At 43.8% G+C, this 27,681-nt stretch overlaps 1 protein-coding gene across 2 annotated transcripts in view; it reads right to left on the reverse strand.

Annotated features, from left to right (window-relative positions):
- The window catches only part of ERCC4 (ERCC excision repair 4, endonuclease catalytic subunit), a 32,841-nt gene extending 22,613 nt beyond the window's left edge, over nucleotides 1-10,228 (reverse strand). Inside the window, exons 1-4 of one of the 2 annotated variants that reach the window (XM_043560504.1) lie at nucleotides 9,973-10,228; nucleotides 8,271-8,451; nucleotides 2,409-2,604; nucleotides 824-1,031 (exon numbers count right to left, since the gene is read on the reverse strand). In XM_043560504.1, the coding sequence (XP_043416439.1) occupies nucleotides 824-1,031; nucleotides 2,409-2,604; nucleotides 8,271-8,451; nucleotides 9,973-10,179 (792 nt within the window). In that variant the 5' untranslated portion in view covers nucleotides 10,180-10,228. The remainder of the gene's footprint in view (nucleotides 1-823; nucleotides 1,032-2,408; nucleotides 2,605-8,270; nucleotides 8,452-9,972) is intronic. The other variant, XM_043560503.1, reaches the window with a different exon arrangement.
- Nucleotides 10,229-27,681: the final 17,453 nt, after the last annotated feature.

Raw genomic sequence — 27,681 nt, forward strand, 5'->3', positions numbered from 1 at the left:
AAAAAAAGCTGCCTGGAATTTTTTTTAAAAGTCAGCGTTTTCTGGATGTACAATTCAATTTTAGACATTTACGCATCTGTATTAATATTCATCTACAATAGAAAACGTCAGTTAGAATAAAAGTTCCTTGAACTAAAAGTCTTAACATTTTCTCAACTGAAAACATAATTTTAGGACACAGCAAGGTTCACATTCCTCAGTAATGAAAACTCGTCCCAATTATTTTTATTCCAAACAGAAGATCATAAATTATGAAAGCATTCTCATGTAAAACTCTTCTATCTGTAGATATCCAATGCTGTCATTTCAGAGCAAAAAGGTTATTTTTCCTTCTCTTAATTATACTTGAAATACAAGATAATCACTGCATAACGGCAAAAATAAAGAGTTGTGCTTACAGGTCAATCCATGTATCCTACTTCAAATTATTACTCTCCAGTAAATCGAACAGGTTGTACTTAAATCACCTCCAGATTAGTTTTAACATAACAACAATTTCTGGGGCGCCTGGGCGGCTCAGTCAGTTAAGCGTCCGACTTCAGCTCAGGTCATGATCTCGCGGTTTGTGAGTTCGAGCCCCGCACTGGGCTCTTTGCTGACAGCTCAGAGCCTGGAGCCTGCTTCGGGTTCTGTGTCTCCCTCCCTCTGTGCCCCTCCCCTGCTCACACTCTGTCTCTCTGTCTTTCTCAAAAATGCATATAAAAAAACATTTAAAAAAATAACAGCAATATCCTATTGAGGACATTGCAATTAGCAAAAGAACTTGGATTCTTTAAAGCTGTAACCTCACACACTGTGCTTACAAGGAAAAGAGGCAGAGTACCTTGTCAAACGGTTTTCCAATAGCATTTTCTAAAGACAAATCTTCAACTTCGAGCGATGGGTTGTGGCATTTCAGTTCTTTCAGACACGCATTTAGGATGTCCAGGATGGCAGTCTGTATGGCGAGCATGGCAGGCGTCATAGAAACGTGAATTTCTACAACTTCGGGTTTGTGCTGTTCTAAGAATGAGTTTACTGCTACATGGAACCTGAAGAGACAAATCGTTTCCAAACGTTTTCTCCGAGACCAGAAATAACACGGCTCTCAGTTTTTGCTCTCACAGGGTTTTTGGAAATGCAACTAAGACACAAACCAAACAGACAGCAAAATGACAATGTTTCCAGAAATACTTTTAATCTCAACGAAAGGATGCATTCGTTGAATAAGGCGGGGGGTCAGCAAAAATATGGTCTGGGCCCAAACCAGTGCCTGGTTTTTTTTTTTTTTTTAATGTTTATTTATTTTTGAGAGAGAGGGAGAGAGAGACAGAGCACAAGCAGGGGAGGGGCAGAGAGAGGGGGAGACACAGAATCCGAGGCAGGCTCTAGGCTCTGAGCCGTCAGCAGAGCCCGATGTGGGGCTGGAAACCATGAACCATGAGATCATGACCTGAGCCAAAGTCAGATGCTCAACCGAGTGAAGCCACCCAGGCGCCCCATTTTTATTGTTTTTTTTTTTTCATTGCCTGTTTTTAGAAATAGTGTTATTGGAACACAGCCATGCCCAGTGTTTATGTATTGTCTATGGCTGCTTTCCTGATGTAACAGCAGACTGGAAGCATTGTCACAAACCACATGGCCTGCAAAGCCCAAAATATTTACTATCAGGCCCTTCACAGAAAAAGCTTGCCTATCCTTGAGACAGCATAATCAAGAAAGGCAAAAGACCCTGGCAATTACTCTCAAATGCCATGTAGTGTAACCAAAATACGTATCAGCATAGGTGCGAGATGTTTGAACATTGGAACCTTCCGGGTTTTCCTAGACATTTACAGGAATTCTTCAAAAATCTTTTTGCTTTGGGGCCCCTGAGTGGCTCAGTCAGTTAAGCGTCCGACTTCCGCTCAGGTCATGATCTCACGGTTCACGAGTTTGAGCTCCGCGTCAGGCTCTGTGTTGACCGCTCGGAGCCTGGAGCCTGCTTTGGATTCTGTGTCTCCCTCTCTCTGCCCCTTCCCTGCTCTTGCTCCGTCTCTCAAAAACAAATAAACGTTAAACAAAATTAATAAAACAATCTTTGTGCCTTATTCCCCGACGGGTAATTTTCAGAGGGAGTTTAGTTCTCCTAAACCTGTTATATACCTTAGGCTCTAGATTGCCTGGGGGTTTCGCTAAACGTAGAAGAGGCAATAAAGTGGCTGCCCTTGGATGGATGTGACGGGCTACCAGAAAAGGAAATATCAAATCTGTCTCTCCTTTTAAAATAATCACAAATGAGGTAACCATATGTTTCTATTTGATGCACTTGGTATGGACCCGGCTATCGTATGTCAAGCGCAATTCCTATAAATTTTACATCACTTTCAAGTGCACGCTTAAGTCGTAGTGGATTCTCTCACAGAAATCTGTCACATAAGGCTATTTACCTTGGCCACAGATACAGCTTCCCTACGAAAAGATTTCGCATCACTCTTTCCACGTGACAAAAACCAGTGTCAAAGGCGACAGCATTGTCTGTGAAAGCTTTAATAAAACCACGCTTGTTTTTCTGGCGAAACAGACGCAAGATGAATGCTTCTTGACAAGACTCGATTATCCTGTGCGCTCTATACACCAAGATGCCTGGGAGGAGATAATAATTTAGATTACAGAACAGACAAGGAAGTTCATGCTCGTTTTCATTCACTGACTTTACCACATTTCTCTTGAGCACGGGCGGTGTGCTCGTCTGGGCCGGAGATACAGCAGTGAACACACAGATGGCAATCTGTGTCCTTGTGGTACTTACGATACACAATATAAACAAAGAGACGATTTAGTAAGTTGTACAGCGATAAGGGCTGGGGAGGAAAAAAGGAATCCGAGGAGGAGGAGAGGGAGTGTGAGAGGTGATGGGGGGCACCTTTAGGCAGGGTCGCCTCGTTGAGGCTCTATCTGGGCCAAGGCTAGATGGAAAAGAGGAGGTGAGCCTTGTAACCACGGGCACCAAGACCGGTCCAGGATGAGGGGACAGTAAGAGCAAAGGCCCTGGGGTGGGGTGTGTCTGGCACGGCGGAGGAAGAGTTTCTGAAAGCAAAGTGCCTCGCTGACTCTCCTCTCATATGTGAACCAGATATGGACTACAGAAAAGAGGGCCATTTCACAAGTCTGGGTAACATCTGTACCACCTACTAGAATCATTCAATTTTTGGAATCAGAGGATATTCAACTGAGAGATAAACTAGTCCATTAAAATAAAGACCTTTAATGAATATATTTACTACATCTGGGTTTGGGGGTGCTATGATTAGGACACCTCTGAGATCACAAAAACAAGGACAATTATTATACGTTTCCTTATTTATAAAATGAGAGCACTGACCAGATAATCTTTCTTTTGTGTGTATAATACATCCACAAGACAGGACACATATATGCCATTTTGATGCAGTGTGATTAGCGAGAAATTAGGAAGATGTATGACATAAGAGTGCACGGATGTCATTTCTGAATCAAAAACTCAATTATTCTGTGATGATTCTTAGTCTTTGAGACCGACATCAAGCCAATTACCTTACATAAAAATTTGTCATAAATGTGCTTATGTGTTTTTGTACCAGTTCCCATGACTCCTAGCATCTGGGAAATGACATTAATAGTGATTTATGACCCCTTTTAGTAGTTCAGGAGGCTCAATTCAGATTCTGCTCTTTTGGCGTTTAAATTTTGGACTGAGGTGGAGAGAGCTACCATCTATTCTAATTCTAGCTAAGCACACTATTTTTCAGATGTGCTAAAAATCAGTAAGTGTTATTCAGGAATTTACAGACAAAGGGTTTTCAATAACTGCAATACGTGTACATAACAAATTTACAACTCAGAAAAGATCCTGGACTTAAGACGCTGGGCTTTTCCAAGTACTTTACTGGGCTACACTTTGCTGGCCTAGACTGAAATATTATATAAGGTTGAAGTGACAAAGGTGGGCTTCTAAAGGAAAGATGGGCCTCAATTTAAGACAATGTTCTGCTCCAGCTCACCTGGTGGCTCAGTTGGGTAAGCGTCTGACTCGTGATCTCAGCTCAGGTCATGATCTCACGGTTTCGGTTCGTGAGATCGAGCCCCGTGAGATCCTGCCCAGAGCCTGCTTAGAATTCTCTCTCTTCTCCCTCTCTACCCCTCCCCCGCTCGTGCACGTGTGCACACATGTTCTCCCTTCTCTCAAAATAAATAAATAAACAAACATTAAAAGAAGAAAAAAGAAAGAAAATGTTGTGTTCCAAAAGGCTGTCATTCTTTTGGAACCCAGATGGAAGAAGAGAATACTCGATCCCGGGCACTGGGGTCAGGTACTTTTGCAGACTGTTATTCATTTAATCCTCAGAATTCTAGGATGTAGGTATTATTATGAGATCAGGAGAGGCAAACAGGTTGATCAAGGTCATCCGCCAAGCAATGGGAGGCTAAAGGTCCCAAACCATGTGTGCCTGAAGACAAAGCCTGGTTTCTCCTAAGTGACACCCCCTGAGGACTCCCCACCACCCCCGACACACCGTTTGAAAAACCAGCAACAAGAAAACACGGCAGGTGTATTTCTGGGGGCAACTGCGGTCTCACCAAAGCCTCCTTCCATTTCATTCTGATGCTCCCACAACCGTTCGTTATCTCATCCTGTACTGCGAGTACTGCTTTCCACCTGCCTCCTCCACGACAAGGACATCACAACGAGCAGTCATCAGAGAATGCTTGACTGTGTGCTGAGCATGAAGCTAAGAATTTTACAAACGTGATCTCATTTCACCCGTGTGCTAAGCCTAAGAGGAAGGCACTGTTACAGTCTCCCATTTATGGGTGAGTAAACGGAGTCCTGATGACATTAAGAAACGTGCCAGGGGTCACAACTTTGGTACACAGGGGAGGCGGGGTCAAACCCAGAGGGAGCCTAGCTCAAGAGTTCACCAGTCTCTTGTTCATCTGTCTCCAGGACCTACCACATCCCTGCCAAACAAAGGACCCTTAGGACACTAAATGTTTGTTGAGTGAACAGAAAACTGGATTATAGCACCGGGCGCACAAACCTAACATGTAACATGGGAGGGTTTTTTTAAGTGTCCCGTGGAAAGCGTGTTCTGAGTTCTATTTGGGGATGTCAGGAGCCGTTTTAGCAATGAAAGCCTCCTGTCCTGTCTCCTGCCAGTACAACCAGGGTCACTATCTACACAGTTCTCTCTGCACCGGGGAGTTGCGATTGGCAGGGACCCTTGGGTGGGGTATGGTGGCGGATACCACGAGTAGCAACGGCAGTGGCGGACGTGGGGGGGCAGGTTAGGGCCGGGGACATTCAGAACTTTCCGGAGGGTTACATGTCTCAAGGACTGCTGTTTGGTCTGTCAGAGTTGTGGTCAAAGTGTCATTGCCAGCCTGGAGGGAGCGGGGGGGGGGGGGGGGGGTGGGGAATGATCCCTTGGGGAGCAGAATCGGGCGGGGTTCTTGTCTGGCATTGATTCACCTTCCATGCAGCAAAGCGGCGGCAGCAGCAGCGCCACCTTCATTATTGGCTGCTGATCAGATATGGGCCGGGAATTTTGCGCTTTTAATTAGGAACTACCTATAAGCTATAATTTGGAGGTTTCTTTGATTCATCCCGCTCTCTGCCTAAGTAGGTTGAACGGTTACTAAAAGTCAGAGCAATACTGACATCTAGTGGTAGTTCCGGTACACTGCCCCCATTTTAGCCACTTAAAGGAATATAAAACTAAGCTGAGAAGAAAGCAGCAAACAGTGGAAGACTTTACGATGCATCAGAATTTCTGGTTATGAAAAGCCAATGCTTTTTTTATCTTTGCTATTATTTATCATTTAGTATGTACCACGCACTATACTGAGCCGTTTATTTTTACTCACTTAATCCTTAAGATAACTCTAGGAGGTGCTCTTTTTCTCAATTTAAGAAATGAACCCACAACTATATGGCCAACTCATTTTCGACAAAGCAGGAAGGAAAAATGGAAAAAAGTCTCTTTAACAAGTGGTGCTGGGAAAACTGGACAGCGACAAGCAGAAGGATGAACCAGACCACTTTCCCACACCATACACAAAAATAAACTCAAAATGGATCAAAGATCTAAATGTGAGACAAGACACCATCAAAATCCTAGAGAACACAGGCAGCAACCTCTCTGACCTTGGCCGGAGCAACTTCTTACTAGATATGTTGCTGGAGGCAAAGGAAACAAAAGCAAAAATGAACTAACTATTGGGACCTCATCAAGATAAAAAGCTTCTGCACAGCAAAGGAAACAGTCAACGAAACTAAAAGGCAGCCTACAGAATGGGAGAAGATATTCACAAAAGACGTATCTGATAAAGGGTTGGCATCCAAAATCTATAAAGAACTTCTCAAACTCAACACCCAAAAAGTAAATAACCCAGTGAAGAAATGGGCTGAAGACACGAATAGATACTTTTCCAAAGAAGACATCCAGATGGCCAATAGACACATGAAAAGATGCTCAACATCACTCATCATCAGGGAAATAGAAATCAAAACCATGATGAGATAATACCTCATACCTGTCAGAGTGGCTAAGATTAACAACACAAGAAACAGCAGGTGTTGGTGAGGATGCGGAGAAAGAGGATCTCTTTTGCACTGCTGGTGGGAATGCTCTGGAAAACAGTATGGAGGTTCCTCAAGAAACTAAAAATAAAACGACCCTACAATCCAGCAATTGTACTATTAGGTATTTACCCAAAGGATACAAAAATACAGAGTGGAAAGGGTACGTGCACCGGATGTTTACAGCAGCATTATCAACAGTAGCCAAATTATGGAAAGAGCCCAAGTGCCCATCAACTGGTGAATGGATACAGAAGATGTGGTGTACCTATCTATACGATGGAATATTACTTAGTCATCGAAAAGAATGACCCCTTCCCATTTGCAATGATGTGGATGGAGCTAGAGTGTATTATGCTAAGTCAATCAGAGGAAGACAAATACCATAGGATTTCACTCGTGTGGAAATTCAAGAAACGAAACAGATGAACACGTGGGAAGTGGGCGGAGAGAAGAGAGGGAGACAAGCCATTCTTATCGACAGGGAACTGAGGGTTGACGGAGGGAGGGGGGTGGGGGATGGGCTAGATGGGGGATGGGTACCAAGGAGGGCACTTGTGATGAGCCCTGGGGGTTGTATGTAAGAGATCAATCACTGAATTCTACTCCTGAAATAATATTGCCCTGTATATGTTAACTAACTAAAATAAAAAAAAAAATGAGAAAAGAGAACTGAGGCTCACCAAAATTACATAACTTCCTTGTGAGTGGTGGCATCCCCATTCAAAGCCAGGTGAGTCCGACCTCACCACCTGTGTCCCAGCTTATTACAGTTATAAGTGTTATAAAAGTATAAAAACACTCTTCTTCAATCAGTGTACCATGAGCCACATAAAACATTCGTTCATACAATGATTCACTAAATGCTTCCTGAGGGTCTTCTGGGTCAGGGCACTAGTGGGATATACCATTATGAATGTCACAGTCGCTCTACCCTCCAGAAGTTTACGGAAGATCACAGCTTATTCACACAACGTTCATCCAACAAATACAGGTTTAATACCCTGCGTATCAGGTTCTTAGCCTGCGATGAACAAATTGTTCCTTGTGCTTATGAAGCTTGTTATCTGAGAGTGAGACAGAAAAATAAACTGGCAAATATAATGGGTGGTTCTTTAGTGCTAGGACTGGGGAGAAGCACACGATAACCCGAGGACAGAGAGGTAGGGTCCTCAAATGAGCTTTGGGCGAGATCAGAAAAGGTCGCCAAACAGACGAATAATAACGAGAACGGATTCCTTTTCTATATTAATTCTAGCTGAAATGAAGCCATTATTTCTCAAAATAATTAAGCAACGTCTCGGTTTAATTTCAAATCACGGGGCGGGGGGGGGGAGAAAAACTCTTTAAAGAGAAAACCAAATATTTTAGGAAATATACAAAGAATATCTATAAACATTTCAAGGCTGATTAGGTTGGAAAAGCAAATGCCAGCCAATTACGAAGTATTAACCAGATGGGAGCTTAGAGAGCAAGGAAAAGTCATTCTTACTTATTCAGGCCACAAGTACTTTTTAAGCATCTAAAATGTGTCCGGTATTGTGCTAACCCCTGGGAGTACGATGCTGAGTCAAAACACCCGGTGCTGCCCCCAAGGAGGTTCTAGTTTAGACTTTAGCAGTGGGGACAGGCACAAAAAAGTGCTAGTTTGTATCATTATACAAATAATGACAAGGTGTCAAATTCTTACCAGTGATTAAATCTGAAGGTATTCTATTAGTCAAGAAGTCGACCACAAGTATCCGACTTGTTGCAAATATCACACCTCCTTGGGTGTAGACCTCGTAGCGACTGTTACTTGTGATTTCATTTGTTACCCGACGAGGGAGGTGTTCCACTCCTTCAATCTTCAGCTGACTGATAAAATACTCCTACATCAAATCAAGTGTGATTAGCAGTCTGTTTAATACAGGGCAGTTTTTACTAGGCGGCAAGGTCTTTGTATTTAAAAAGAGAGACAGGGAACTTGAGGAATATACAAACCAAGTCACTGCTTTGGGTGATCAACCAATCATCCACATGCAACCAGGCTTTTATTTTTGTTGGGTTTTTGGGTTTGTGCTGAGGCATCACTACACTTGAGTTATGAGCATTTTAACAACAATAACAAAGACTTTAAAACCCTCAGTTTAAAGATTTCGGCTAGCTAGAAAATACTTGCCATCAAAGCCAGGTTTGCAGGCAAGCACAGGGTGTGAGGAGATCGCAAGGAATCCTCTCCCCAAGCCGAGTTTTAGACTGGTGGCTCTGTCCCCATCCGCCCCAGCGGGGCTTCAGGTCAGTGGGAGCTTGGCCCTTTGTGTCTTCGGGGCAACCCTTCCTCTCCTGGGGGCCCTGGGTTGTGCCAGGTACTGGGGATCCCTAGACAAATCAGACAGTATCCCTGCCCGCACCGAGTCTGTGGGCATTCTTCTCAGCGGCCACCTGCCTCCTGGCCACCTGCTCTACCTAGGGGCGCAGCACACTTGTCAGACCAGGCTGTGCCACCTCTCAATAGCAAACGCCCCGTTTTGGCACAGGTGTATCCGTCTTCTGTCCTCAGCGCCCTCCATTCCTTAACCGCCAGGTCCTCAGCTTCCAGCTCCCTTCCCTTCTGACCCTCCGCCCCCTCCCCCCAGCCTGGGTCAACCCCCTCAGACCCTCCTCTTCCCTCCAGGGCTCTCCCCAGTTTCAGCCTCTCCTTTCACATCCTGCAATTACCCTCTGAGGCTCCCCCATCCCCGTCACTGTTCCCTTTTCCAGATCCCGCTCTTCTGACCCAACAGGCCCCATGGTACCCAGCCTGGGGCCTCTCTCATCGTCATCAAGGCTGCCTCTCTCCGCAGCCTTCTTTAGCCATCGCGTCCTCTTCCGGGACCTCCAATCCTTCTCTCTGCCCCTCGCCTCCGGTGGTGACTCCCCTCCCCCTCTCCGAGCCCCTCCGTCCCTCTGCGTCCTTGCACGCTCGGCAGGGACCTGCAGCTGTCTCAGAGACCCCCGTTCCAAGCTCTTGCACCAGTGTCAGAGACTTGCACCCTGCTCGGGACCCCTCGCACCCCCGGTGTCCCCGCGCCGGTGTCAGGGACTTGCGTCGGCCTCGAGACTCCTCCCACTCCCGTGTCCTGCCACCCGCGTCAGAAACCCGCGTCCGCCTCAAGGACCCCTCTCATCCTTCTCAGTGTCCCCGCGCCCGTGTCAGGGACGTGCATCCTCCAAGGGACCCCTCCCACCCTACGTCCTCGCGCCGGTGTCAGGGCCCTGCATCTGCCTCACGGACCCCCATTCAACGCCCTCCCCCGGCGCTAGGGACCGCCGGCGCCCTCAGACGCCTCGGGCCCGCGCCGGGCCTGCACCCGCTCGGGAAGCCCCCAACTCTCTCGGGGACCCCCTCACCCCCGCGCCGGCAGCCGCACCTCCTCGGCCGGCTGCGTGTTGAGCACCAGCACTAGGCACGCGGGGTGGCAGTGCAGCCGGAGGAAGTGGTAGAGGAGCCGATCCGCGCCGAGCCCGCGGGCGCACACTACCAGCCCGTCCGCGTCCAGTAGTTCCAGCACCAGCTGCCGCTCATACTCCAGCAGCGGCGCCATAGCGGTCGGCCGAGCCGGCGGTACCGGCTCCATGGGCGCCCTTCCGGGGCCGCGGCCGAGCTCAGCCGAAGAGAGCCGAGCGGGAGCCGAGCTTAGCCGAAGAGAGCCGAGCGGGAGCCGAGCTCAGGCGAACATTACCGAGCGGGAGCCGAGCCCAGCCGAACAGAGCCGAGCGGGAGCCGAGCTCAGCCGAAGAGAGCCGAGCGGGAGCCGAGCTCAGGCGAACAGAACCGAGCGGGAGACGAGCTCAGCCGAACAGAGCCGAGCGGGAGACGAACGTCGGTCGAAGGAAGCCGAAGGGAGCCGAGCCCGACAGGTCGAGAGTCAGCCGAACTCAGCCGAGGAGGAGCCGAAGCCGCGAGGAGAGCTGACCGAACTTAGCCGAAGAGGAGCCGAGTGGAGCCGAAGATTCGTAGAGTTCCCCAGCAACTTGGTGCTTGCGCGCTCCTGACAGGTGTCCGCTCCAGACCTCAGACTCCAGCCCACGGCCTTTAGGGACTGCGTCTTGCCTTGTCCCTTCGATCGGAGGGTGGGGCGGCCTGGATCTGCAACTAGAACCCAAGCTACCCCAAAGCAAGGAGAGGAGAATTAAACCCAAGGAGTTTAGTTCCCCAACCTCGGCAATGAAAAAGCTGTCAGTTGTCCAAGCGCGCCTAGAATTAGTGGCCCTCTTTGCCACGGTGAGGTTTCAGTTTTACTTTTGCAGTTGGCCTCTGTCTCCCTGTAAACATTTTTTATTTTTGGAATGAGCAGAATAGTTTACTACTTTCAGGCCCTTGTTTGTCTCGAAATGTCTTGAATGCAATAATAATCTGTTTCTTAAAAAGTCGCTCCCGGGTGTCCCCCCAACCGCCGCATCCTTTCTTCCACTAGAGGGACACCTTCGGAAGTTTTTGTTCCACACAAGGACCGCCTGATAATCCAACCAAAGGAATTGTTCTATGTGGACATTCCTTTTCCCCCAACTTAATTATTAGAAAATGAAAATCAACCGTTATTCCATTACCCAGAAATAGTCACTGTAATACTATGAAATGTGTATTTTCAGTTTTTTTTTTTCCCTTCTCACCGCAAAATTCTTTTACCGATGTGAGATAGTAAGTGAGGCGGGTTTCCAAGTTTGTCACTGATATTTGACAAACCTCGAGCATACTATTTAGTATTCTACAAAATCCTTTTACGTGGCTGATAATATTTCTGTAATGAGGATATCCCACACTTATTTATCTAAGCCCTGATTAATGGACATTTGGTTTGTTTCCACCATCACCCCCTATTGTAAATAATATTTCACTGAACATTTTTGCACATAAATTCAACCATGCTCCTAAGATATACTTAGAGTGGATAATTAGTGGGATAAAGAGAACCAACATAAGGCTTTTCGTTACATTCATAGTGCCACATTGCCCTCTAGAAAGCCTGTACCAATCTACATTCACATCAGCAGGTGCAAGAGGATCTGTTTCTCTATCTCGTTACGGCTTAACCAGGATTTTACTTACATTTTGTCAAGATTAAAACAACGTGTAATAATTTCCTGAATGGGAAGGTTTGCCTGCAATTTTCGACAGGCAGAATTTCCTGTGAAACAAATATTAATCTCTCCAATTCTGAAAGTGACCGATGGAGCTTCAGGGAAGTTATACAACTTGGCCAAGACCACGGAGTGAGTTAGTGTATTGCTTAGACTTAGTTCAGGACGTGGCAAGCAGGAACGCACCACGTATTTAGGGTGTGCATGCGGAAGAGGCAGTGCTGAAGTTCAAACCTGATTCCCATGCTGTGGTGTGCAGAATAATGGCTCCCGAAAGATGTCCAAGTCCTAATCCCTGGGACCTGCAAAAATGTTACCTTCTGTGGCAAACGGGACTCTGCAGATGTGATTTCAAAACGAGAAGATTATCTGGGATTATCCAGGTGGGGCCAGTGTAAATTACAAGCATCCAGGGAAGGGAAGGAGGGAGGCAGGAGGGTCAGAATCGGAGAAAAGGATGTGACAGTGAAAGCAGGTGTTGGAATGATGTGGAAGAGACCATGAGCCAAGGAATGCAAGCTTTAAAAGCCAGAAAAGGCAAGGAAATGAATTCTATCCTAAAACCTTCTTAAGGAGCATGCAGCCTTGCTAACCTATACTATAGACTTCTGCCCTCCAGAACGAGGAGAGAATGAATTTATGTTGTTTCCAGCCACGAAATTCATGGCAGCTACTTACAGCAGCAATGGGAAACATACACAGTCACTCACTATTTCCATGACACTGAGCTCTTAAGATATCCCCAGCAGACCAAAACCAAACAGAACAAAACAGAGTATAGATAGTGAAGCAATAATTTTGGAGGGGCAGTGGTCAACATACACATAACATTTGAATACTTGTATAGATACATATACACACGAAGATATATTCACTCAATAAACACTTACTGGGCACCTGCTACATGTCAGGCAGCGAACCAAATGCTGGAGGTTCATCAGTAAACAAAGCAGGTGAAATTTTTGCCACCATAGAATTTATCGTATTCGAGCAGGAGCTTGTGTACAAAAATGTTTATTCATCAGATCGTTTTGTGAGCTATCATTATTTCTCAGATACTGCTCCTAAATGTCCAAAGAAGGAGGCTAGTTAAGATCTCTTCACACGTCTCTACTGAGTGGAATATCATATGGCTATTAAAAGGTGTATGTGGCAAGCTATCTCGTGCATGTTATTATATGCTGAAAAAAAGCAGTTACAAGACAATAATGTCTAGTACGGTCCCATTTGTCTAAAAACATTAGCAAAAAACCAATGTTTTCCCGTGACTGCTTAGGAAAGCTCTGGAATTAAATCTCTTAGCGAAAGCGATTGTTCCTGGGGAGGCGAAATGAGTGGCTGGCATTGCAGTAAGACCTTTACTTTTCCGTTGATTCCCTTCCATGATGTTGGTCTTGCTTACCATGAACATGTATTGCTTGTATAATAAAAATGAAGCCAAAACCAATTCCCAGGTGCTATATACTTACTTCATCAGCGCTAAAGATGATCCTCTTGTGAATTCGAGATTTAATATGTGGGTGGTGGGCAACACTTAATGTCAAAAGTTGGCAGGGGCGCCTGGGTGGCTCAGTCGGTTAAGCGGCCGACTTCAGCTCAGGTCACGATCTCGCGGTCCGTGAGTTCGAGCCCCGCGTCGGGCTCTGTGCTGACAGCTCGGAGCCTGGAGCCTGTTTCAGATTCTGTGTCTCCCTCTCTGTCTCTGACCCTCCCCCGTTCATGTTCTCTCTCTGTCTCAAAAATAAATGAACATTAAGAAAAAAAAAAGTTGGCATCTGGGGAGGCAGACATAAATTCTCACAGATTCTGTCTCGACTAAAATTTTAGTCTTTCCAGTGGGCAAACGTTTTCAACATAAGGTGATGGGACTCTTCTTGTCCCGTGCCTCTGTTGCCACAGTTCTCCTAACCTTTTTCTTATTTCTTAGGGTGTTCTGATCTCCACAGCCATTTCCCCTCCAGGACACTTTGTAAGTTCTAGTTCTTTTTTGCCCGTGAGGACACAGGGCAGGTAGTTGGCCTTTGGCCTTTGGCATTGGGCTGGGAATGAGATTAAGCATCATTTTTTCCCTCTGCCCTGAGATAGAACCCAGCATATCTCAGTTAACCTTAGGTTGACCACGACTGTGATTTCTCTTAGCGACCTCAGCCTTGCTCATACCTATGCAGAATGTCTGCTAAATCCAGAAGCTGGATAAAAAGCGAATGTTTCCCGAGTTTAACCCTGTCCTAGGGCCAGAGTACCTTTGAATCTCTTAGAGTTTGCTTGTGGTGGTTTAAGGGTTCAGGCTCTAAGTCAGGAAGACCTGGGCTGAAAACTCAGCTTAGGTACCTACTAGCTGTGTGACCTCATGCAAGTTACTTAACCTCTCTGAGTTGCCTCATCTTTAAAATGGGGGCTGATAATAAGAACTACCTCATGTGATGGGTAGAGAAGTTAACTGAGATGAAGAAAATAGCAGGACGTGAACATTCAACCAATTTTTTTTTTTTAATTTTTTTTTAACGTTTATTTATTTTTGAGACAGAGAGAGACAGAGCATGAACGGGGGAGGGGCAGAGAGAGAGGGAGACACAGAATCAGAAACAGGCTCCAGGCTCTGAGCCATCAGCCCAGAGCCCGACGCGGGGCTCGAACTCACCGACCGCGAGATCGTGACCCGGGCTGAAGTCGGACGCTTAACCGACTGAGCCACCCGGGCGCCCCAGACATTCAACCAATTTTAATTTAAAAACTTAATGACAACCATTTTATTTTTTATATGTTTATTTATTTATTTTGAGAGAGAGAGAGAGCGAGGGAGGGGCAGAGAGAGAGAAGAGGGAGAGAGAGAATCCGAAGGAGGCTCTGGGCTGTCAGCTCAGATCCTGCTCGGGCTTGAACTCATGATCCATGAGATCTTGACCTGAGCCCAAATCAAGAGTCGGATGCTTAACTGACTGAGCCACCCAGGTGCCCCAGTGACAACTGTTGGAAAACACTCTAACCCATTCTAGGACCTGAAGCACATGTATTCCTACGGATTAAAACCAAACCTTCCCTCTTAATGCTGAGGAGCATTTGGTGCCTGGATCATCCCTGCCCTCTAACAAAGGGAAAGTTGCTAACCTTTGGGGTCCAGTTTCAAAATGTTTTAAAGATGATTATGAAAGGAAAAGAGAATATCAAGAGTTTTACGTAGGGATAAAGAGGTTGCAGGTTGAGAACGTGATGGAAGATAGCGGTGTTGGGAGTGAAGAGCAAGCAAGGAGGTTTCTATGTGGGGCCCAACGTCCTGGGACTGCCTCTCAAGGAAGGTGTCCAGTCCACCATCTGGAAGGGCGGAACTGAGAGGCGAGGTCTCTCAGGTCATGAGCCACAGTCTCGCTTGGCTTAGAACCTTCCATCCGGAGCCTATAACATCCCCCCCGCCAAGTCTGTGTACTAGGGGTTGGGTTTACAACTCACGGCCCAGCTGAGATGACGCTTGAAATTACTCACAACACATAGAATTGCAATGCATCTGCTGTATTAAAATTTCATGGGGAAAGCAATTAGGAAAACCTAGAGGCTTAGATAATGTCTTAAAAATTAGATAACGTCTTACCAGGTAATGAACAGAAAGACATCCTGAGCTAGAGTGTGCTTTTAATGATCGTGCAAGTTAGGACAGCTACTCAGCTAGAGACAGGTGGGCAAGTGACCTAACCATGGCGACAACAACCAGGTCACGTCTATTGTGGGCTTGCAATGTGCAGACACTGTGGCTGGGGCGGGGCACATTACTAACCACCATCCCGGCTCTACCTCGCTCTGTTCAGCTCTTTCCTCTCCCTTATTCGGGGCTGGGGGCTTCTTCTACTGCCATGATTCTCCTTTGAGTTCAAGGTGTCCTGGGGCACAATGAGGTGGTGTCCACTAAGATCATAAGGTAGCTACTATTATTTTCCTTATTTTACACGTAAGGAGAAGAGGACATAGGAGGGTAAGGAGCTTGTCCACGGCCCCCAAGTGGGAGCAGGAGCAAATTCTACTTGACTTTGAAAACTGTGGACACCCCCGCTCCCCCTACTGCCTCCTTAGATGCCTAACACGGGCAGGCCATGAATGCCATCCTGAGTCACTTTGACTTGAACACGTGACTCATATGGTCCACATCCTTTCTATGCTTGTGCATCCCTTTAACATAAACTCAGAATACTCTTGGATCAATTCCTCCATGATGACAGTAGTAGACTTGTGTCTGTGGGTGGCAACCACACTTTAAAAAAATTTCTTGGGGCACCTGGGTGACTCAGTCGGTTAAGCATCCCACTTCGGCTCAGGTCACGATCTCATGGTTCATGAGTTTGAGCCCCGCGTTGGGCTCTGTGCTGATGGCTCAGAGCCTGGAGCCTGCTTCAGGTTCTGTGTCTCCCTCTTTCTCAAGAATAAACATTTAAAAAAAGTAAAAACATTTCTTTTTTTAATGTTATTTATTTTTGAGAAAAAGAGACAGATACAGAGACAGAGCATGAGTGAGGGAGGGGCACAGAGCAAGGGAAACAGAATTCGAAGCAGGTTCCAGGCTCTGAGCTGTCCACACAGAGCCTGAGGCGGGGCTCAAACTCATGAACTGCAAGATCATGACTTGAGCCAAAGTCGAACACTTAACCAACTGAGCCACCCAGGTGCCCTGCAGCCACATTTTTAAAAAGCTACTATGAATTCAGCAACAGTTTCAAATAGATCTGTGGTATATTAAACCGGACAGCGTCTACGAGCATGTGCAAATTTTTAGTATATGACCTTGAGAGGCCTGTTACGATTCTGTCTGCGGGCAATGGATGGTACGCATAGGAGAGAGGAAACCATTGCAATACCTACAGAGCTTCGCCGGGGACCTGAGGTCCCTGGAAGACCCACTGGTGTGTGTTACTTACATTAATTGTCTGAAAATGAAGTCACCTGTGTACTAACACTGTGTCATTATTCCACCGAGAGAAGACTTGTATTTGGTTAACTAATTATTATTCATAGAGGCACAGGGATTTTAATCATTAAACTAATCTCTTTTCTCAGAAATAAGGACTTTTGATGACTCTAATTAAAATAAAAATATTTTTACTGTTTGACAACAGAAAAGGAAAAAAAAAAAGTAAGAATGAATCTGAACCTGAAAACCAATTACCTGCCCCTCTTTGCAAGGACATCAAGAAATGATAGTGGTTCTTATGGATTAGGCAATTAGCCTTCTGTAGGAATTTATGAGGAACCCCGAGGAAACTCTCCCATGGGGAAAAGAATATGTGAGTCAGGCAAATTTTGTGAAGTGTGTTTTTCTTATTTTTATTTATTTATGTTTTAATTTTTATTTTTTTAACATTTATTCATTTTTGAGAGGCAGGGAGAGACAGAGCATGAGCGGGAGAGGGGCAGAGAGAGGGGGAGACACAGAATGTGAGCAGGTTCCAGGCTCTGAGCTGTCAGCACAGAGCCCGACCCAGGGCTTGAACTCGCCAGCAGAGAGATCATGACCTGAGCTGAAGTTGGCCGCTTAACCAACAGAGTCACCCAGATGACCCAGGTTTTTCCTTAATTTTAGAGACATTCCTTTTCCCTTACCGTCTTCTCCCTCTTAGAATGTATTCTGACAAGGAACAGAGGACTGGCTACATAGTTTGTGGGGTCCAGTGCAAATGAAAATTCAGGGCATCTTGTTAAAAAAGTAATGGGAATTTCAAGATGGCGACAGCAGAGTGTTCAACCAAGCCTGGGACCCTTCAGAGCTTGGGGTCCGGGTGGCTACGCAAGCCCTGACCATGGCGCTGACCAAGAGCTTTGACCTTGTGAATAATAATGATCTAAGAGCTGTTCGTCTTTGTCAGTAGGCATTGATGACGCTGTTGAAATCCATTTGCCTGACTTGGAGTTAGTGTCATGTGTGGGGAATGGAGAGTAGGGGTGGTGGTGGCGGGGCCGTTTCCCTGACATCTTGTTCATGAGGGGACTTACACAGAGACTTTCGGTGTTTTCTCCAAATGTGGTTCCACCTACCGTCTCATAGAAGCACAGACGGGGGAAGAAACATAGGTAGAAGATGCTAAATATGGGTCCGATTATTGGACCACATTGCTTGTAGTGACCTGTGACAATCTTTAAAAAACCATGTCATTTTCCTATAGGAGTTTGTCATTGGGGTAGGCATGTATACAGAATTAAATCTGTAAATTATAAATAACAATCAGCTATCATCCCAAGCATACATGCAAAAATATTATGATTGCCAAAATGTCCTAATATCTGGCTGCAATCCACCCGCGCCCCCCCCCCCCCCGCCGCAAAACCCTGTGGCTTTTTATTCATCAAAAACAATTGAATTTGGGGGCGCCTGGGTGGCGCAGTCAGTTAAGCGTCCGACTTCAGCCAGGTCACAATCTCGCGGTCCGTGAGTTTGAGCCCCGCATCGGGCTCTGGGCTGATGGTTCAGAGCCTGGAGCCTGTTTCCGATTCTGTGTCTCCCTCTCTCTGCCCGTCCCCCGTTCATGCTCTGTCTCTCTCTGTCCCAAAAATAAATAAACATTGAAAAAAAAATTAAAAAAAAAAACAATTGATTTTGTTAAGTGAAAAAAGCAAAGTACAATGTGATGTGTAAGAAATTTTTTTGTCAGTGTAGTGCTTGAATATACATAAAGAAAGTCTGGCAGGATATATAAGAAGCTAAAGTTGTTGGTTTTCTACTGGAATTTTCAGATGGGAATGAGGAGGAATGGGAATTTTTTTCATTGTTTATCTTATATTTGTTGTTTTGAACTACATAGTTAAAAAACATATTAAAAGTTAAAACTGGGGCACCTAGGTGACTCAGCCAGTTAAGGGCCCGGCTTCAGTTCAGGTCATGATCTTGTGGTCCATGAGTTTAAGCCCTGAGTTGGGCTCTGTGCTGACAGCTCCGAGCCTGGAGCCTGCTTCAGATTCTGTGTCTCCCTCTCTCTCTGTCCCTCCCTTGCTCACACTCTTTCTCTCAAAAATAAATACACATTAAAACAATTTTCTAAGCTAAATACAATTAACATAAATTAAAATAAAACGTAACAAAAAATAACACAAATAAGACATCAAATATGCATTGTGCTGTATTTTGGGGATAAAAGTACTAATTTGTTAAATAAGTGAAATTAAATTATAGCCTATTAAAAACGTCCTGTAATTGGTGCTCCTGGGTGGTTCAGTCGGTTGGGCATCCGACTTCGACTCAGGTCATGATCTCGAAGTTGGTGGGTTCGAGCCCGGCGTCGGGCTCTGTGCTGACAGCTCAGAGCCTGGAGCCTGCTTCAGATTCTGTGTCTCCTCCCCTCTCTGTCCCTCCCATGCTTATGCTCTGTCTCTCTCTGTCTCTCAATAATAGATAAACGTTAAAAAAAAATTCTGTAATTATTTTTTCATGGCCTGGTCTTTTCCTGACCTCTGAGATGCTTAATTTGGAGTTTACTTCTTATATCTTCCTAAGAAATCCCATGGGGTGAAGGTGCTTTCTTAGAAAAAAAAAAAAAAAAAAAAAAAAAAAAAAAAAAAATGGACTCAGGAAATTCAGTTGATTCATTTCAAAAGTGGAATTTATTATTATTTAATGTAAATATATAATGTAAATATATTTAATGTAGTTTTACCGCACAGGGAGATAGGATATAGAACCCTGACATTTAGAGTGAGGCATTATGTTTAGAAGTCAAGACATGTACTTGGAACAACAGAAAGGAGGAAATAATTTGATAGTTTACCTATACTTTTGGTGGGAGAAATGAACTCGTGGAAGAGCTTATTCATGGGAATTACTCTTTAAGACAAATAAATCACAAAGCAGGTTCTCATCCTGCTCCTAATGCCGGTAGCCTCCGGTGAGAAACCTGTACATTAAGAAGCATCCAGGGACGCCTGGGTGGCTCAGTTGATTAAGCATCCAACTTCGGCTCAGGTCATGATCTCGTGGCTCATGAGTTTGAGCCCCACACGGGGCTCTGTGCTGGCAGCTCAGAGCCTGGAGCCTGCTTCGGATTCTGTGTCTCTCTCTCTCTGCCTCTCCCCCCCCCCCCCCCCCCCCCGTTCACCCTCTGTCTCTCTCTCAAGAAAAATAAACATTAAAAAAGAAAACAGAAACATTAATTCCCCACCTGCTGGAAGCATTGAGGGCCAAAGGTTCTCTGTCCTAACCTCTAAGACTTGTTCTCAGAAGAAGCCTGTCACTTCTTGGGGCTAGCCACGTGTAATTAGAATGGACATATTTGGCCGTTGGCAAATCCCCACAGTGGTTTCTTGGCTATCATCATGTGCCTGGGCCGGGCTGGCGGACTAATTGGCTTCATCGAGGGATCTCCATGCTCCACATTCTCCAGATATTTCCTCTTGGCCACGTTTGTTTCTTGGGAGAAGAATCCACCCGTGTGTTACCAGCTTCCAGAGCTCTGGGACTTTGGCCAGGAGGTTGCTGCAGAGGAAAATCTAATACTGGTGATGCCTTGCCTCTGGCTTTAGTGGAGCTGTTCATTTCTACTTTAATATGCTTCTTCCGGTCTGAGGTAGTTTTCATACATATCATTTCTCCTTTTTAGGAGCTTATTTCAAACCTGCAATGGATGTTGGATTTTATCAAACAGTTTTCAGCATGTCTTGGTACAATCATGATGTTTTCCTTTGATCTGTTGAAGAACTATGTTGAATTCTTGATTTCCTAGTATTAATCCATTCTTGATTTCCACAAGTATTTTAGTTAATTAGCTAACAGCACATTTGGAAAGCAGTGTATCTGTGGGGGTAACCATGGTAACCAAAAGACTCTCCATGTCAAGGTGGTTCAGCCCAATGGTCCTGGCTGGCAAAAGCAGGGGGTCTGGAAACAGGAAGCCATGTCTTGGAATCCAGTTTCTGCATCGTACCAACTTCATGGCTGTGGGCAAGTTTCTTGAGCCTCAGTCTTTCCACTTGTAAAATGGGAATACAGGAATGAAAAGTAAATCATGGGACTATTTTGAGTGTTAACCGAGTTAACCTGACACATGGTCATAGCTTGGCAAATATTGGGCGAAGGATTTCTTTTTAATTTTTATTTAAAAATTTTTTATTTTACATTTATTTATTTTTGAGAGGCAGAGAGAGCGCGCGAGCAGGGGAGGGGCAGAGAGAGAGGGAGACACAGAATCTGAATCAGGCTCCAGGCTCTAAGCTGTCAGCACAGAGCCTGACGTGGGGCTCAAACCCACGAACCGTGAGATCGTGACCTGAGTGGACTGAGCCCCCCAGGCACCCCAGGGAAGGGTATTTTTGAATGAAGTAGATGCTGACAAGAGCAGAGCAATTTGGTAACCATGGATGTCAAAAGTCAGTGTGTAGGTAATTTTTTAAGTGTGAGCTGCAGCTTTAAATAACTATATTTCATATCAAAATGTCAAGATTCTGAGAAAACCCATATTTCTCTTCCAATCTTTTTATTCACCACCCATTTTCGTCCAAACACCAGTTACATATTAAATTATATTATTAAAATTAAATAAAGAAAATGTATTTGGATGAAACTTTTTCTTACTTCTTTCCCCAGCAAAATTACTATGGCCCCAAAGAACGAAGATTGTAATGAAATAAACGGAAATTGAATATTAACTTTGTGAGTGAATTTATTTTGAGTTAGCAATAAATCCAAGGGAAGGAACTGAAGAATAAATGTATAGATTCAATTTAGTTAAAATATAGATGCATTCTGGATTCTATGAGTGTATGTGTATTGTATTTGTATCGATCTATATGTAATATAGACCAGTGAGTTTGTGCTTTGCCAAAAGGTAGCACATAAAGTACATGTGAATACCATTGCAAAAAGTTAATCTTGATGTGTGTGCCTGTGACAATTAGTATGCTTTGTTGTTTTGGTTCTAACTGACCAGCATTAATGCAGATTTCTACCTTGATGGGCTCAGTAATAGATCATGTAGCCTTTGTCATCTTTTCATATCCTATTCTTTATTTTTTTAAAAAAATTTTTTTTTCAACGTTTATTTATTTTTGGGACAGAGAGAGACAGAGCATGAACGGGGGAGGGGCAGAGAGAGAGGGAGACACAGAATCGGAAACAGGCTCCAGGCTCTGAGCCATCAGCCCAGAGCCCGACGCGGGGCTCGAACTCACGGACCGTGAGATCGTGACCTGGCTGAAGTCGGACGCTTAACCGACTGCGCCACCCAGGCACCCCTTTTCATATCCTATTCTTGAATATAGTTAGTGTTTACTATCTTTTTGGGATGCGAGCAATTGCTTGTTTATTTTGAAGAAGGAAATAAATTACCTTCCCATAATATCAGAGTGAGTCCCTCATCTCATTAGATAACGGAATTTAAAGACTCCGAAATGATTCCAGACTAGTTAATAGCATCTTAATTATCTCACATCATTTCAGGAGAAACAAAACGTCCCTCTGGGGTATACTTTGTCTTGGTAGGAATAATGACTGATGAAGGTCTAGGGAATAGGCGTGTATTAATGTATCAAATTCTTCAAGAAGAAACACACAACTCAATCAGATGTGTTGACTGAACTCCTGCAAAGTGGCTTGTTGGAGGTGAGAGGGGACAACACCCATTAACAGGAGGAAGAGAGACAACACATGTCTGGGACAGAGTAGACAAGGCCAGTAAAGGAACTGGTTTCCTCTCCCGTGGAGCACGATTGGACAGTTGAATTCTCTGGGAAGAGTTTCCTTTACAGGGTGAGGGGAGGAAAGAAGTAAGAGAAAGCCTGTCGGAAATTGATCGAGGGCAGGAGTGAATCATGTTTCCACTCAAACTCTGAGCCTGACTGACACACTACCAGGGCCAGGCCCAATGGCTTTGGCATCACTGCTCATGTCTCCAGATGTGCAAGCACATAGGAAACCAACTGACGTACGAAAGTAGAGTGATCTCAAAACCGTAGGATCAAACTCAGCAATCAGAACAAGACTCGCTGGGGGAGCCTGGGTGGCTCAGGCAGTTAAGTGTCCGATTTCCGCTCAGGTCATGATCTCACCGTCTGTGGGCTCGAGCCCCTGCTTCGGATCCTCTGTCCCCCTCTCTCTGTGCCCCTCCCCCACTTGTACTCACTCTCCCTCTCAAAAATAAGTAAACATTTAAAAATTAAAAAAAAACAAAACAAAAATCGCCTTGCGAACTAGGGGTGTTGCAAGAAACTTTAGGATATGTCTCATATTTTAGGATATTTCTAAAGTATATTTTAACACAATTCTTTGGAGCATTACATTTGGAAACATTACATTTGAGGGTGATAAAGAGGAAAGAGGTGGAGACTGGAAGGATTGTATGGAGAGAAAATCCACACTGGATAAATGAAAATCTGCAGTGGACACAATTGCTATACAGAACACAATTGTCTGTTGTGGAAAATGGAATCAGAGCAGTGCGAGACGTGTTTAAAAATTTCTCCCAGGGGCGCCTGGGTGGCGCAGTCGGTTAAGCGTCCGACTTCAGCCAGGTCACGATCTCACGGTCCGTGAGTTCGAGCCCCACGTCAGGCTCTGGGCTGATGGCTCGGAGCCTGGAGCCTGTTTCAGATTCTGTGTCTCCCTCTCTCTCTGACCCTCCCCCGTTCATGCTCTGTCTCTCTCTGTCCCAAATATAAATAAAAAACGTTGAAAAAAAAATTAAAAAAAAAAAAATTTCTCCCAAAACCCAAAGGGAGAGGACAAAGACATGAACACAGACTTAAGAAAAGATCAAAGAAATGCAGACTAGAGGGAGAAGAATGAGAAGAATTTCAGAAGGAGCAAACAGCACATAGAGACGGAATCATTCAAAGGAATAATAGAGATGCCTTTTTTTTTTTAGCTGAATAATGTTAAATTTATGGTTTACTGAGCACAGGCCAAAACAAACTTATGAAAATAGACTAGCGAAGAGTATAACCCACATAGCATCAAGGCTAAGAGGGTTTTATGCTTGATTCTTTTCCACACGTGTCAAATAGAAGGAGTTTGCAGAATCATACTGCCATACGTTAGACAGTGACTGTAAGTTGTACCCTGATTCCAGAGGGTGTAAACATGTGATAAAATGTTCATTTTCAAATCAATCAAACAGGCTATTTTGATGAAATGTTTGAATGTTTTTTGAGAGAGAGAGGGAGAGAGAGCATGTACATGAGCAGGGAAGGGGCTGAGGGGGAGAGAGAGAGAATCTTTTTTTTTTTTTTTTTTTTTTTTAACATTTACTCAGTTTTGAGAGACAGAGAGGGACCGAGTGTGAGTGGGGGGAGGAACAGAGAGAGAGGGAGACACAGAATCCGAAGCAGGCTCCAGGCTCTGAGCTGTCAGCACAGAGCCTGACGTGGGGCTCGAACTCAGGAACTATGAGATCGTGACTTGAGCTGAAGTCGGATGCTTAACTGACTGAGCCATCCAGGTGCCCCTAGGGAAAGAGAGAATCTTAAGCAGGCTCCATGGAGCAGGGCTAGATCTTATGACCTTGGGATCTTGACCTAAGGTGAAATCAAGAGTCAGACACTCCATTGACAGAGCCACCCTGGCATCCCAAAATGTTTGAATGTTAAGAAGAAAAAGAATATGATGGGCATTCTGACAGGATAAAAGACTACTTACTTAGGAAAAAAAAAATAAGGCTAAGATATTTCTTATCCGCAAAACCAGTGATCAAAGGTAAGGATCTGGCTCCTCTCTTGTTCATGTGGGAAGGCAACAGACAATTTCAGACATGATCAAGATGTATATCTTTTTATTAAAAATATTTATTTATCTTTGAGAGAGAGAGAGAGAGAGAGAGAGAGAGCACAGGAGAGGAGGTGGAAAGAGAGAGAGGGACACAGAGGATCTGAAGAGGACTCTGCACTGAGAGCAGAGAGCCCAATGTGGGACTCAAATTTACAGACCTCGCGATCATGCCCTGAGCCAAAGTCCATCACTAAACCAACTGAGCCACCTACGTGCCCCAAGATGTGTATCTTAACATACACTTCCTGAAAGTATTTACCATCATACTCCAGACAACTAGAAAATCAATCAAATTATAGAAATTAAGAATGTGGAACTCAAGGTATAAAATAACTGCTTACACGAAGTCTAAATTAATCCTAATATAGCTATAAAACAATGCAAATATTTAAAGAATCTATCAAGTGAAGCATATAATGTATAAATGTATTAATTAGGGTTCTCTTGAGAAAAGAAACAAATGAGGTGTGTGTGTGTGTGTGTGTGTGTGTGTAGATTCTAAAAAGATACAGGAAAGTCAATGGTATAATTCCAGTCCGAAGGCTGGCAGCCTGGAGATCCAGGAGAGTGGATGATGTAGATGAGGTCTAAAGGCAGTCTGCTGGAGACTTTTCTCTTACTCATGGGAAGGTCATTCTTTTTGTTCTATTTAAGTCGTCCTGACATTATGGATGGCAATCTGTTTTACTCTATTAAGATGTTAATCTTGTCCAAAATTACCCTTGCAGAAACACCCACAATAATGTTTGATGAAATATCTGGGTACCCGATGGTAAAGTTGACACATACAATGAACCATTACAGTAAATAAAAGTACTTTAATGATGATAACCAAGATCTAAGATGACAAATTAAATCCATAATGCTGGGAAACATTGAGGAGAGGAGTGAAGGAAAGAGGGGCATACACAGTGGTGTGCTGGTAAACCAGCTCTCTGCAAAAACAAGTACTAAAATGTCACTAAATGTAGAGGTAAGAAGAGATGTGTATAATCAGCTGTTGTGAGTCAGTTCAAGGTGCCTCCAGCACATCCTATCCACGCCCAGCACATATGTTGAATTTTCACCTACTTTATCTCTCATCTATGCTTCATTTTCAGTTTGCGTTTGTCTGATAGATCTTCTTCTATTATTTTAATCTGCCTTTTTGGTATATACATTTTAAGCAAAATAGAGTTTTCGTTTATTTATTTATTTTTAAATGTTTATTTATTTTTGAGAGAGATCCAGGCAGACCACAAGTTGGGGAGGGGCTGAGGGAGAGGGACACAAAGAATCCAAAGCAGGCTCCAGGCTGCGAGCAGTCAGCACACAGCCCAACACAGTACTAGAACTCATGAACTGTGAGATGACGACCTGAGCCCAACTTGGACAGTTAACCAACTGAGCCACCCAGGTACCTCTAGAGTTTTATTTTTAATAAACCTTATTTGAAACTTCTTTTGGGGGCGCCTGGGTGGCTTGGTCGGTTAAGCATCTGACTTCTGCTCAGGTCACGATCTCACAGTCCGTGAGTTCCAGCCCCGCGTCGGGCTCTGTGCTGACCGCTCAGAGCCTGGAGCCTGTTTCCGATTCTGTGTCTCCCTCTCTCTCTGCCCCTTCCCTGTTCATGCTCTGTCTCTCTCTGTCTCAAAAATAAATAAATGTTAAAAAAAAAAAAAGAAAGAAACTTCTTTTAAAACCTTATTTGAAATTCCTAACCATTTGACAGGGAAGTGTAGCCCATTTATATTTATTGGCAATGTCAGCATGTTTGGTCTTTTTTTTCTTTTTAATTTGAGTACTGCTGAGACATAATGTTACATTAGTTTCAAGTGTACAACATAATGATTCAACAAGTTTATACATTACTATGCTCACCACAAGTGTAATTACCAACTACCATCCATGTAGTTACCATACTATTACAATATCATTGACTATATATCTTATGGTATGCCTTTTATTTTCATGACTTAATCATTCCATAATTGGAAGCCTCCAACTCCCCTTCACCCATTTTGTCTATCCCTCTATTCCCCTTCCCTCTGGCAACCATCAGTTTGTTCTTTGTGTTTAAAGGTCTGATTCTGCTTTCTATTTGTTAATTAATTTGTTTTGTCTTGTAGATTCCACATATAATGAAATCATATGGTATTTGTTTTTCTCTGACTTATTTCACTCAGCATAATGCCTTTGAGGTCCATCCATATTGTCACACATGGCAATAGCTCACCCTTTCTTACGGCCAAGCAATATTTCATTGTACATGTTAACCCATTTAGTCTTATATCTGATATTTTGTTTTATGATTACTGCTTTTGTACTTTATCCTTCAAAAATTGATTTTCATTGCCTCTTTTTCCCTACTCTATAATCTTTAGGGTTTTCTAAGTTTCCTGTAACACAGTTTTCTACAGTGTTCTTTCTGTTTTAAACTGTCTCCAGTGTGGATTTTAATTCTCCTATTAGAGTTTAGATTTCCTTAAATTCTTTTAAAATTTTATTTGGCTTTTCCCCCTGCATTTTTGCCTTCATCTCTTATGGCCTCCTACTTTTGTTTCATAGAGGACTCTCGATTTTCTATCTATCTGTCTATCTATCTATCTTCCTTTAAATTGATCAATATAAAATTAATTGCAATTTTAACAATATTTTAAAAAAATTATGTCCATGTCTTTTAGAAGATGATCGTTAAGTTCTGTTTTTCCTCTAAGTCTTTAAGGTAATGTTCTCTTTCCTTATGCTTTAGTACCTTTTTATAGCCTCAAATGTGAATCGTAATTTTAAGGTTTTTGCACCATTTAATTAACTATTCCACCTAAATATTTCTGATGGATAATAAGATTTTTGATATTTTATGATGATGTATCATGGATACTGAGTTGCAGAGCACTTAAAGAAAAGTACATTCTGTATGTCTTTGAAGTCCTGGAATAAAAGTAGCTTTAAAATAACTCATGATCTATAGAACTGATTTTTATGTACTGACAAGAAAGTATAGATATAAGAGGAATTGTTAGAAATGTATGTAGATGAAAAATAAAATGGCCTCATTTTATTAGTAATATTTATTAAATCAGAAAAATTAAGTTTTATTTTAGCCTTTCCCAAAACCCTGTTCAAAGTTTGATATTTTAATATAATTCATAAGATTTAGGGTTTAACAATAATACAAGCAAGTTGGATATTTACAAATTTGTTTAGTGAAGAAATCTCAGAAAAAAACAACCCACCAACTTATTCAAAGTTGTCTTGCCTCTTCTTGCCTTTCTCAGGAACAGTGAATTTCAAG

Source organism: Prionailurus bengalensis, chromosome E3, assembly GCF_016509475.1.
Source record: "Prionailurus bengalensis isolate Pbe53 chromosome E3, Fcat_Pben_1.1_paternal_pri, whole genome shotgun sequence".
Classification (NCBI taxonomy): Eukaryota; Metazoa; Chordata; class Mammalia; order Carnivora; family Felidae; genus Prionailurus; species Prionailurus bengalensis.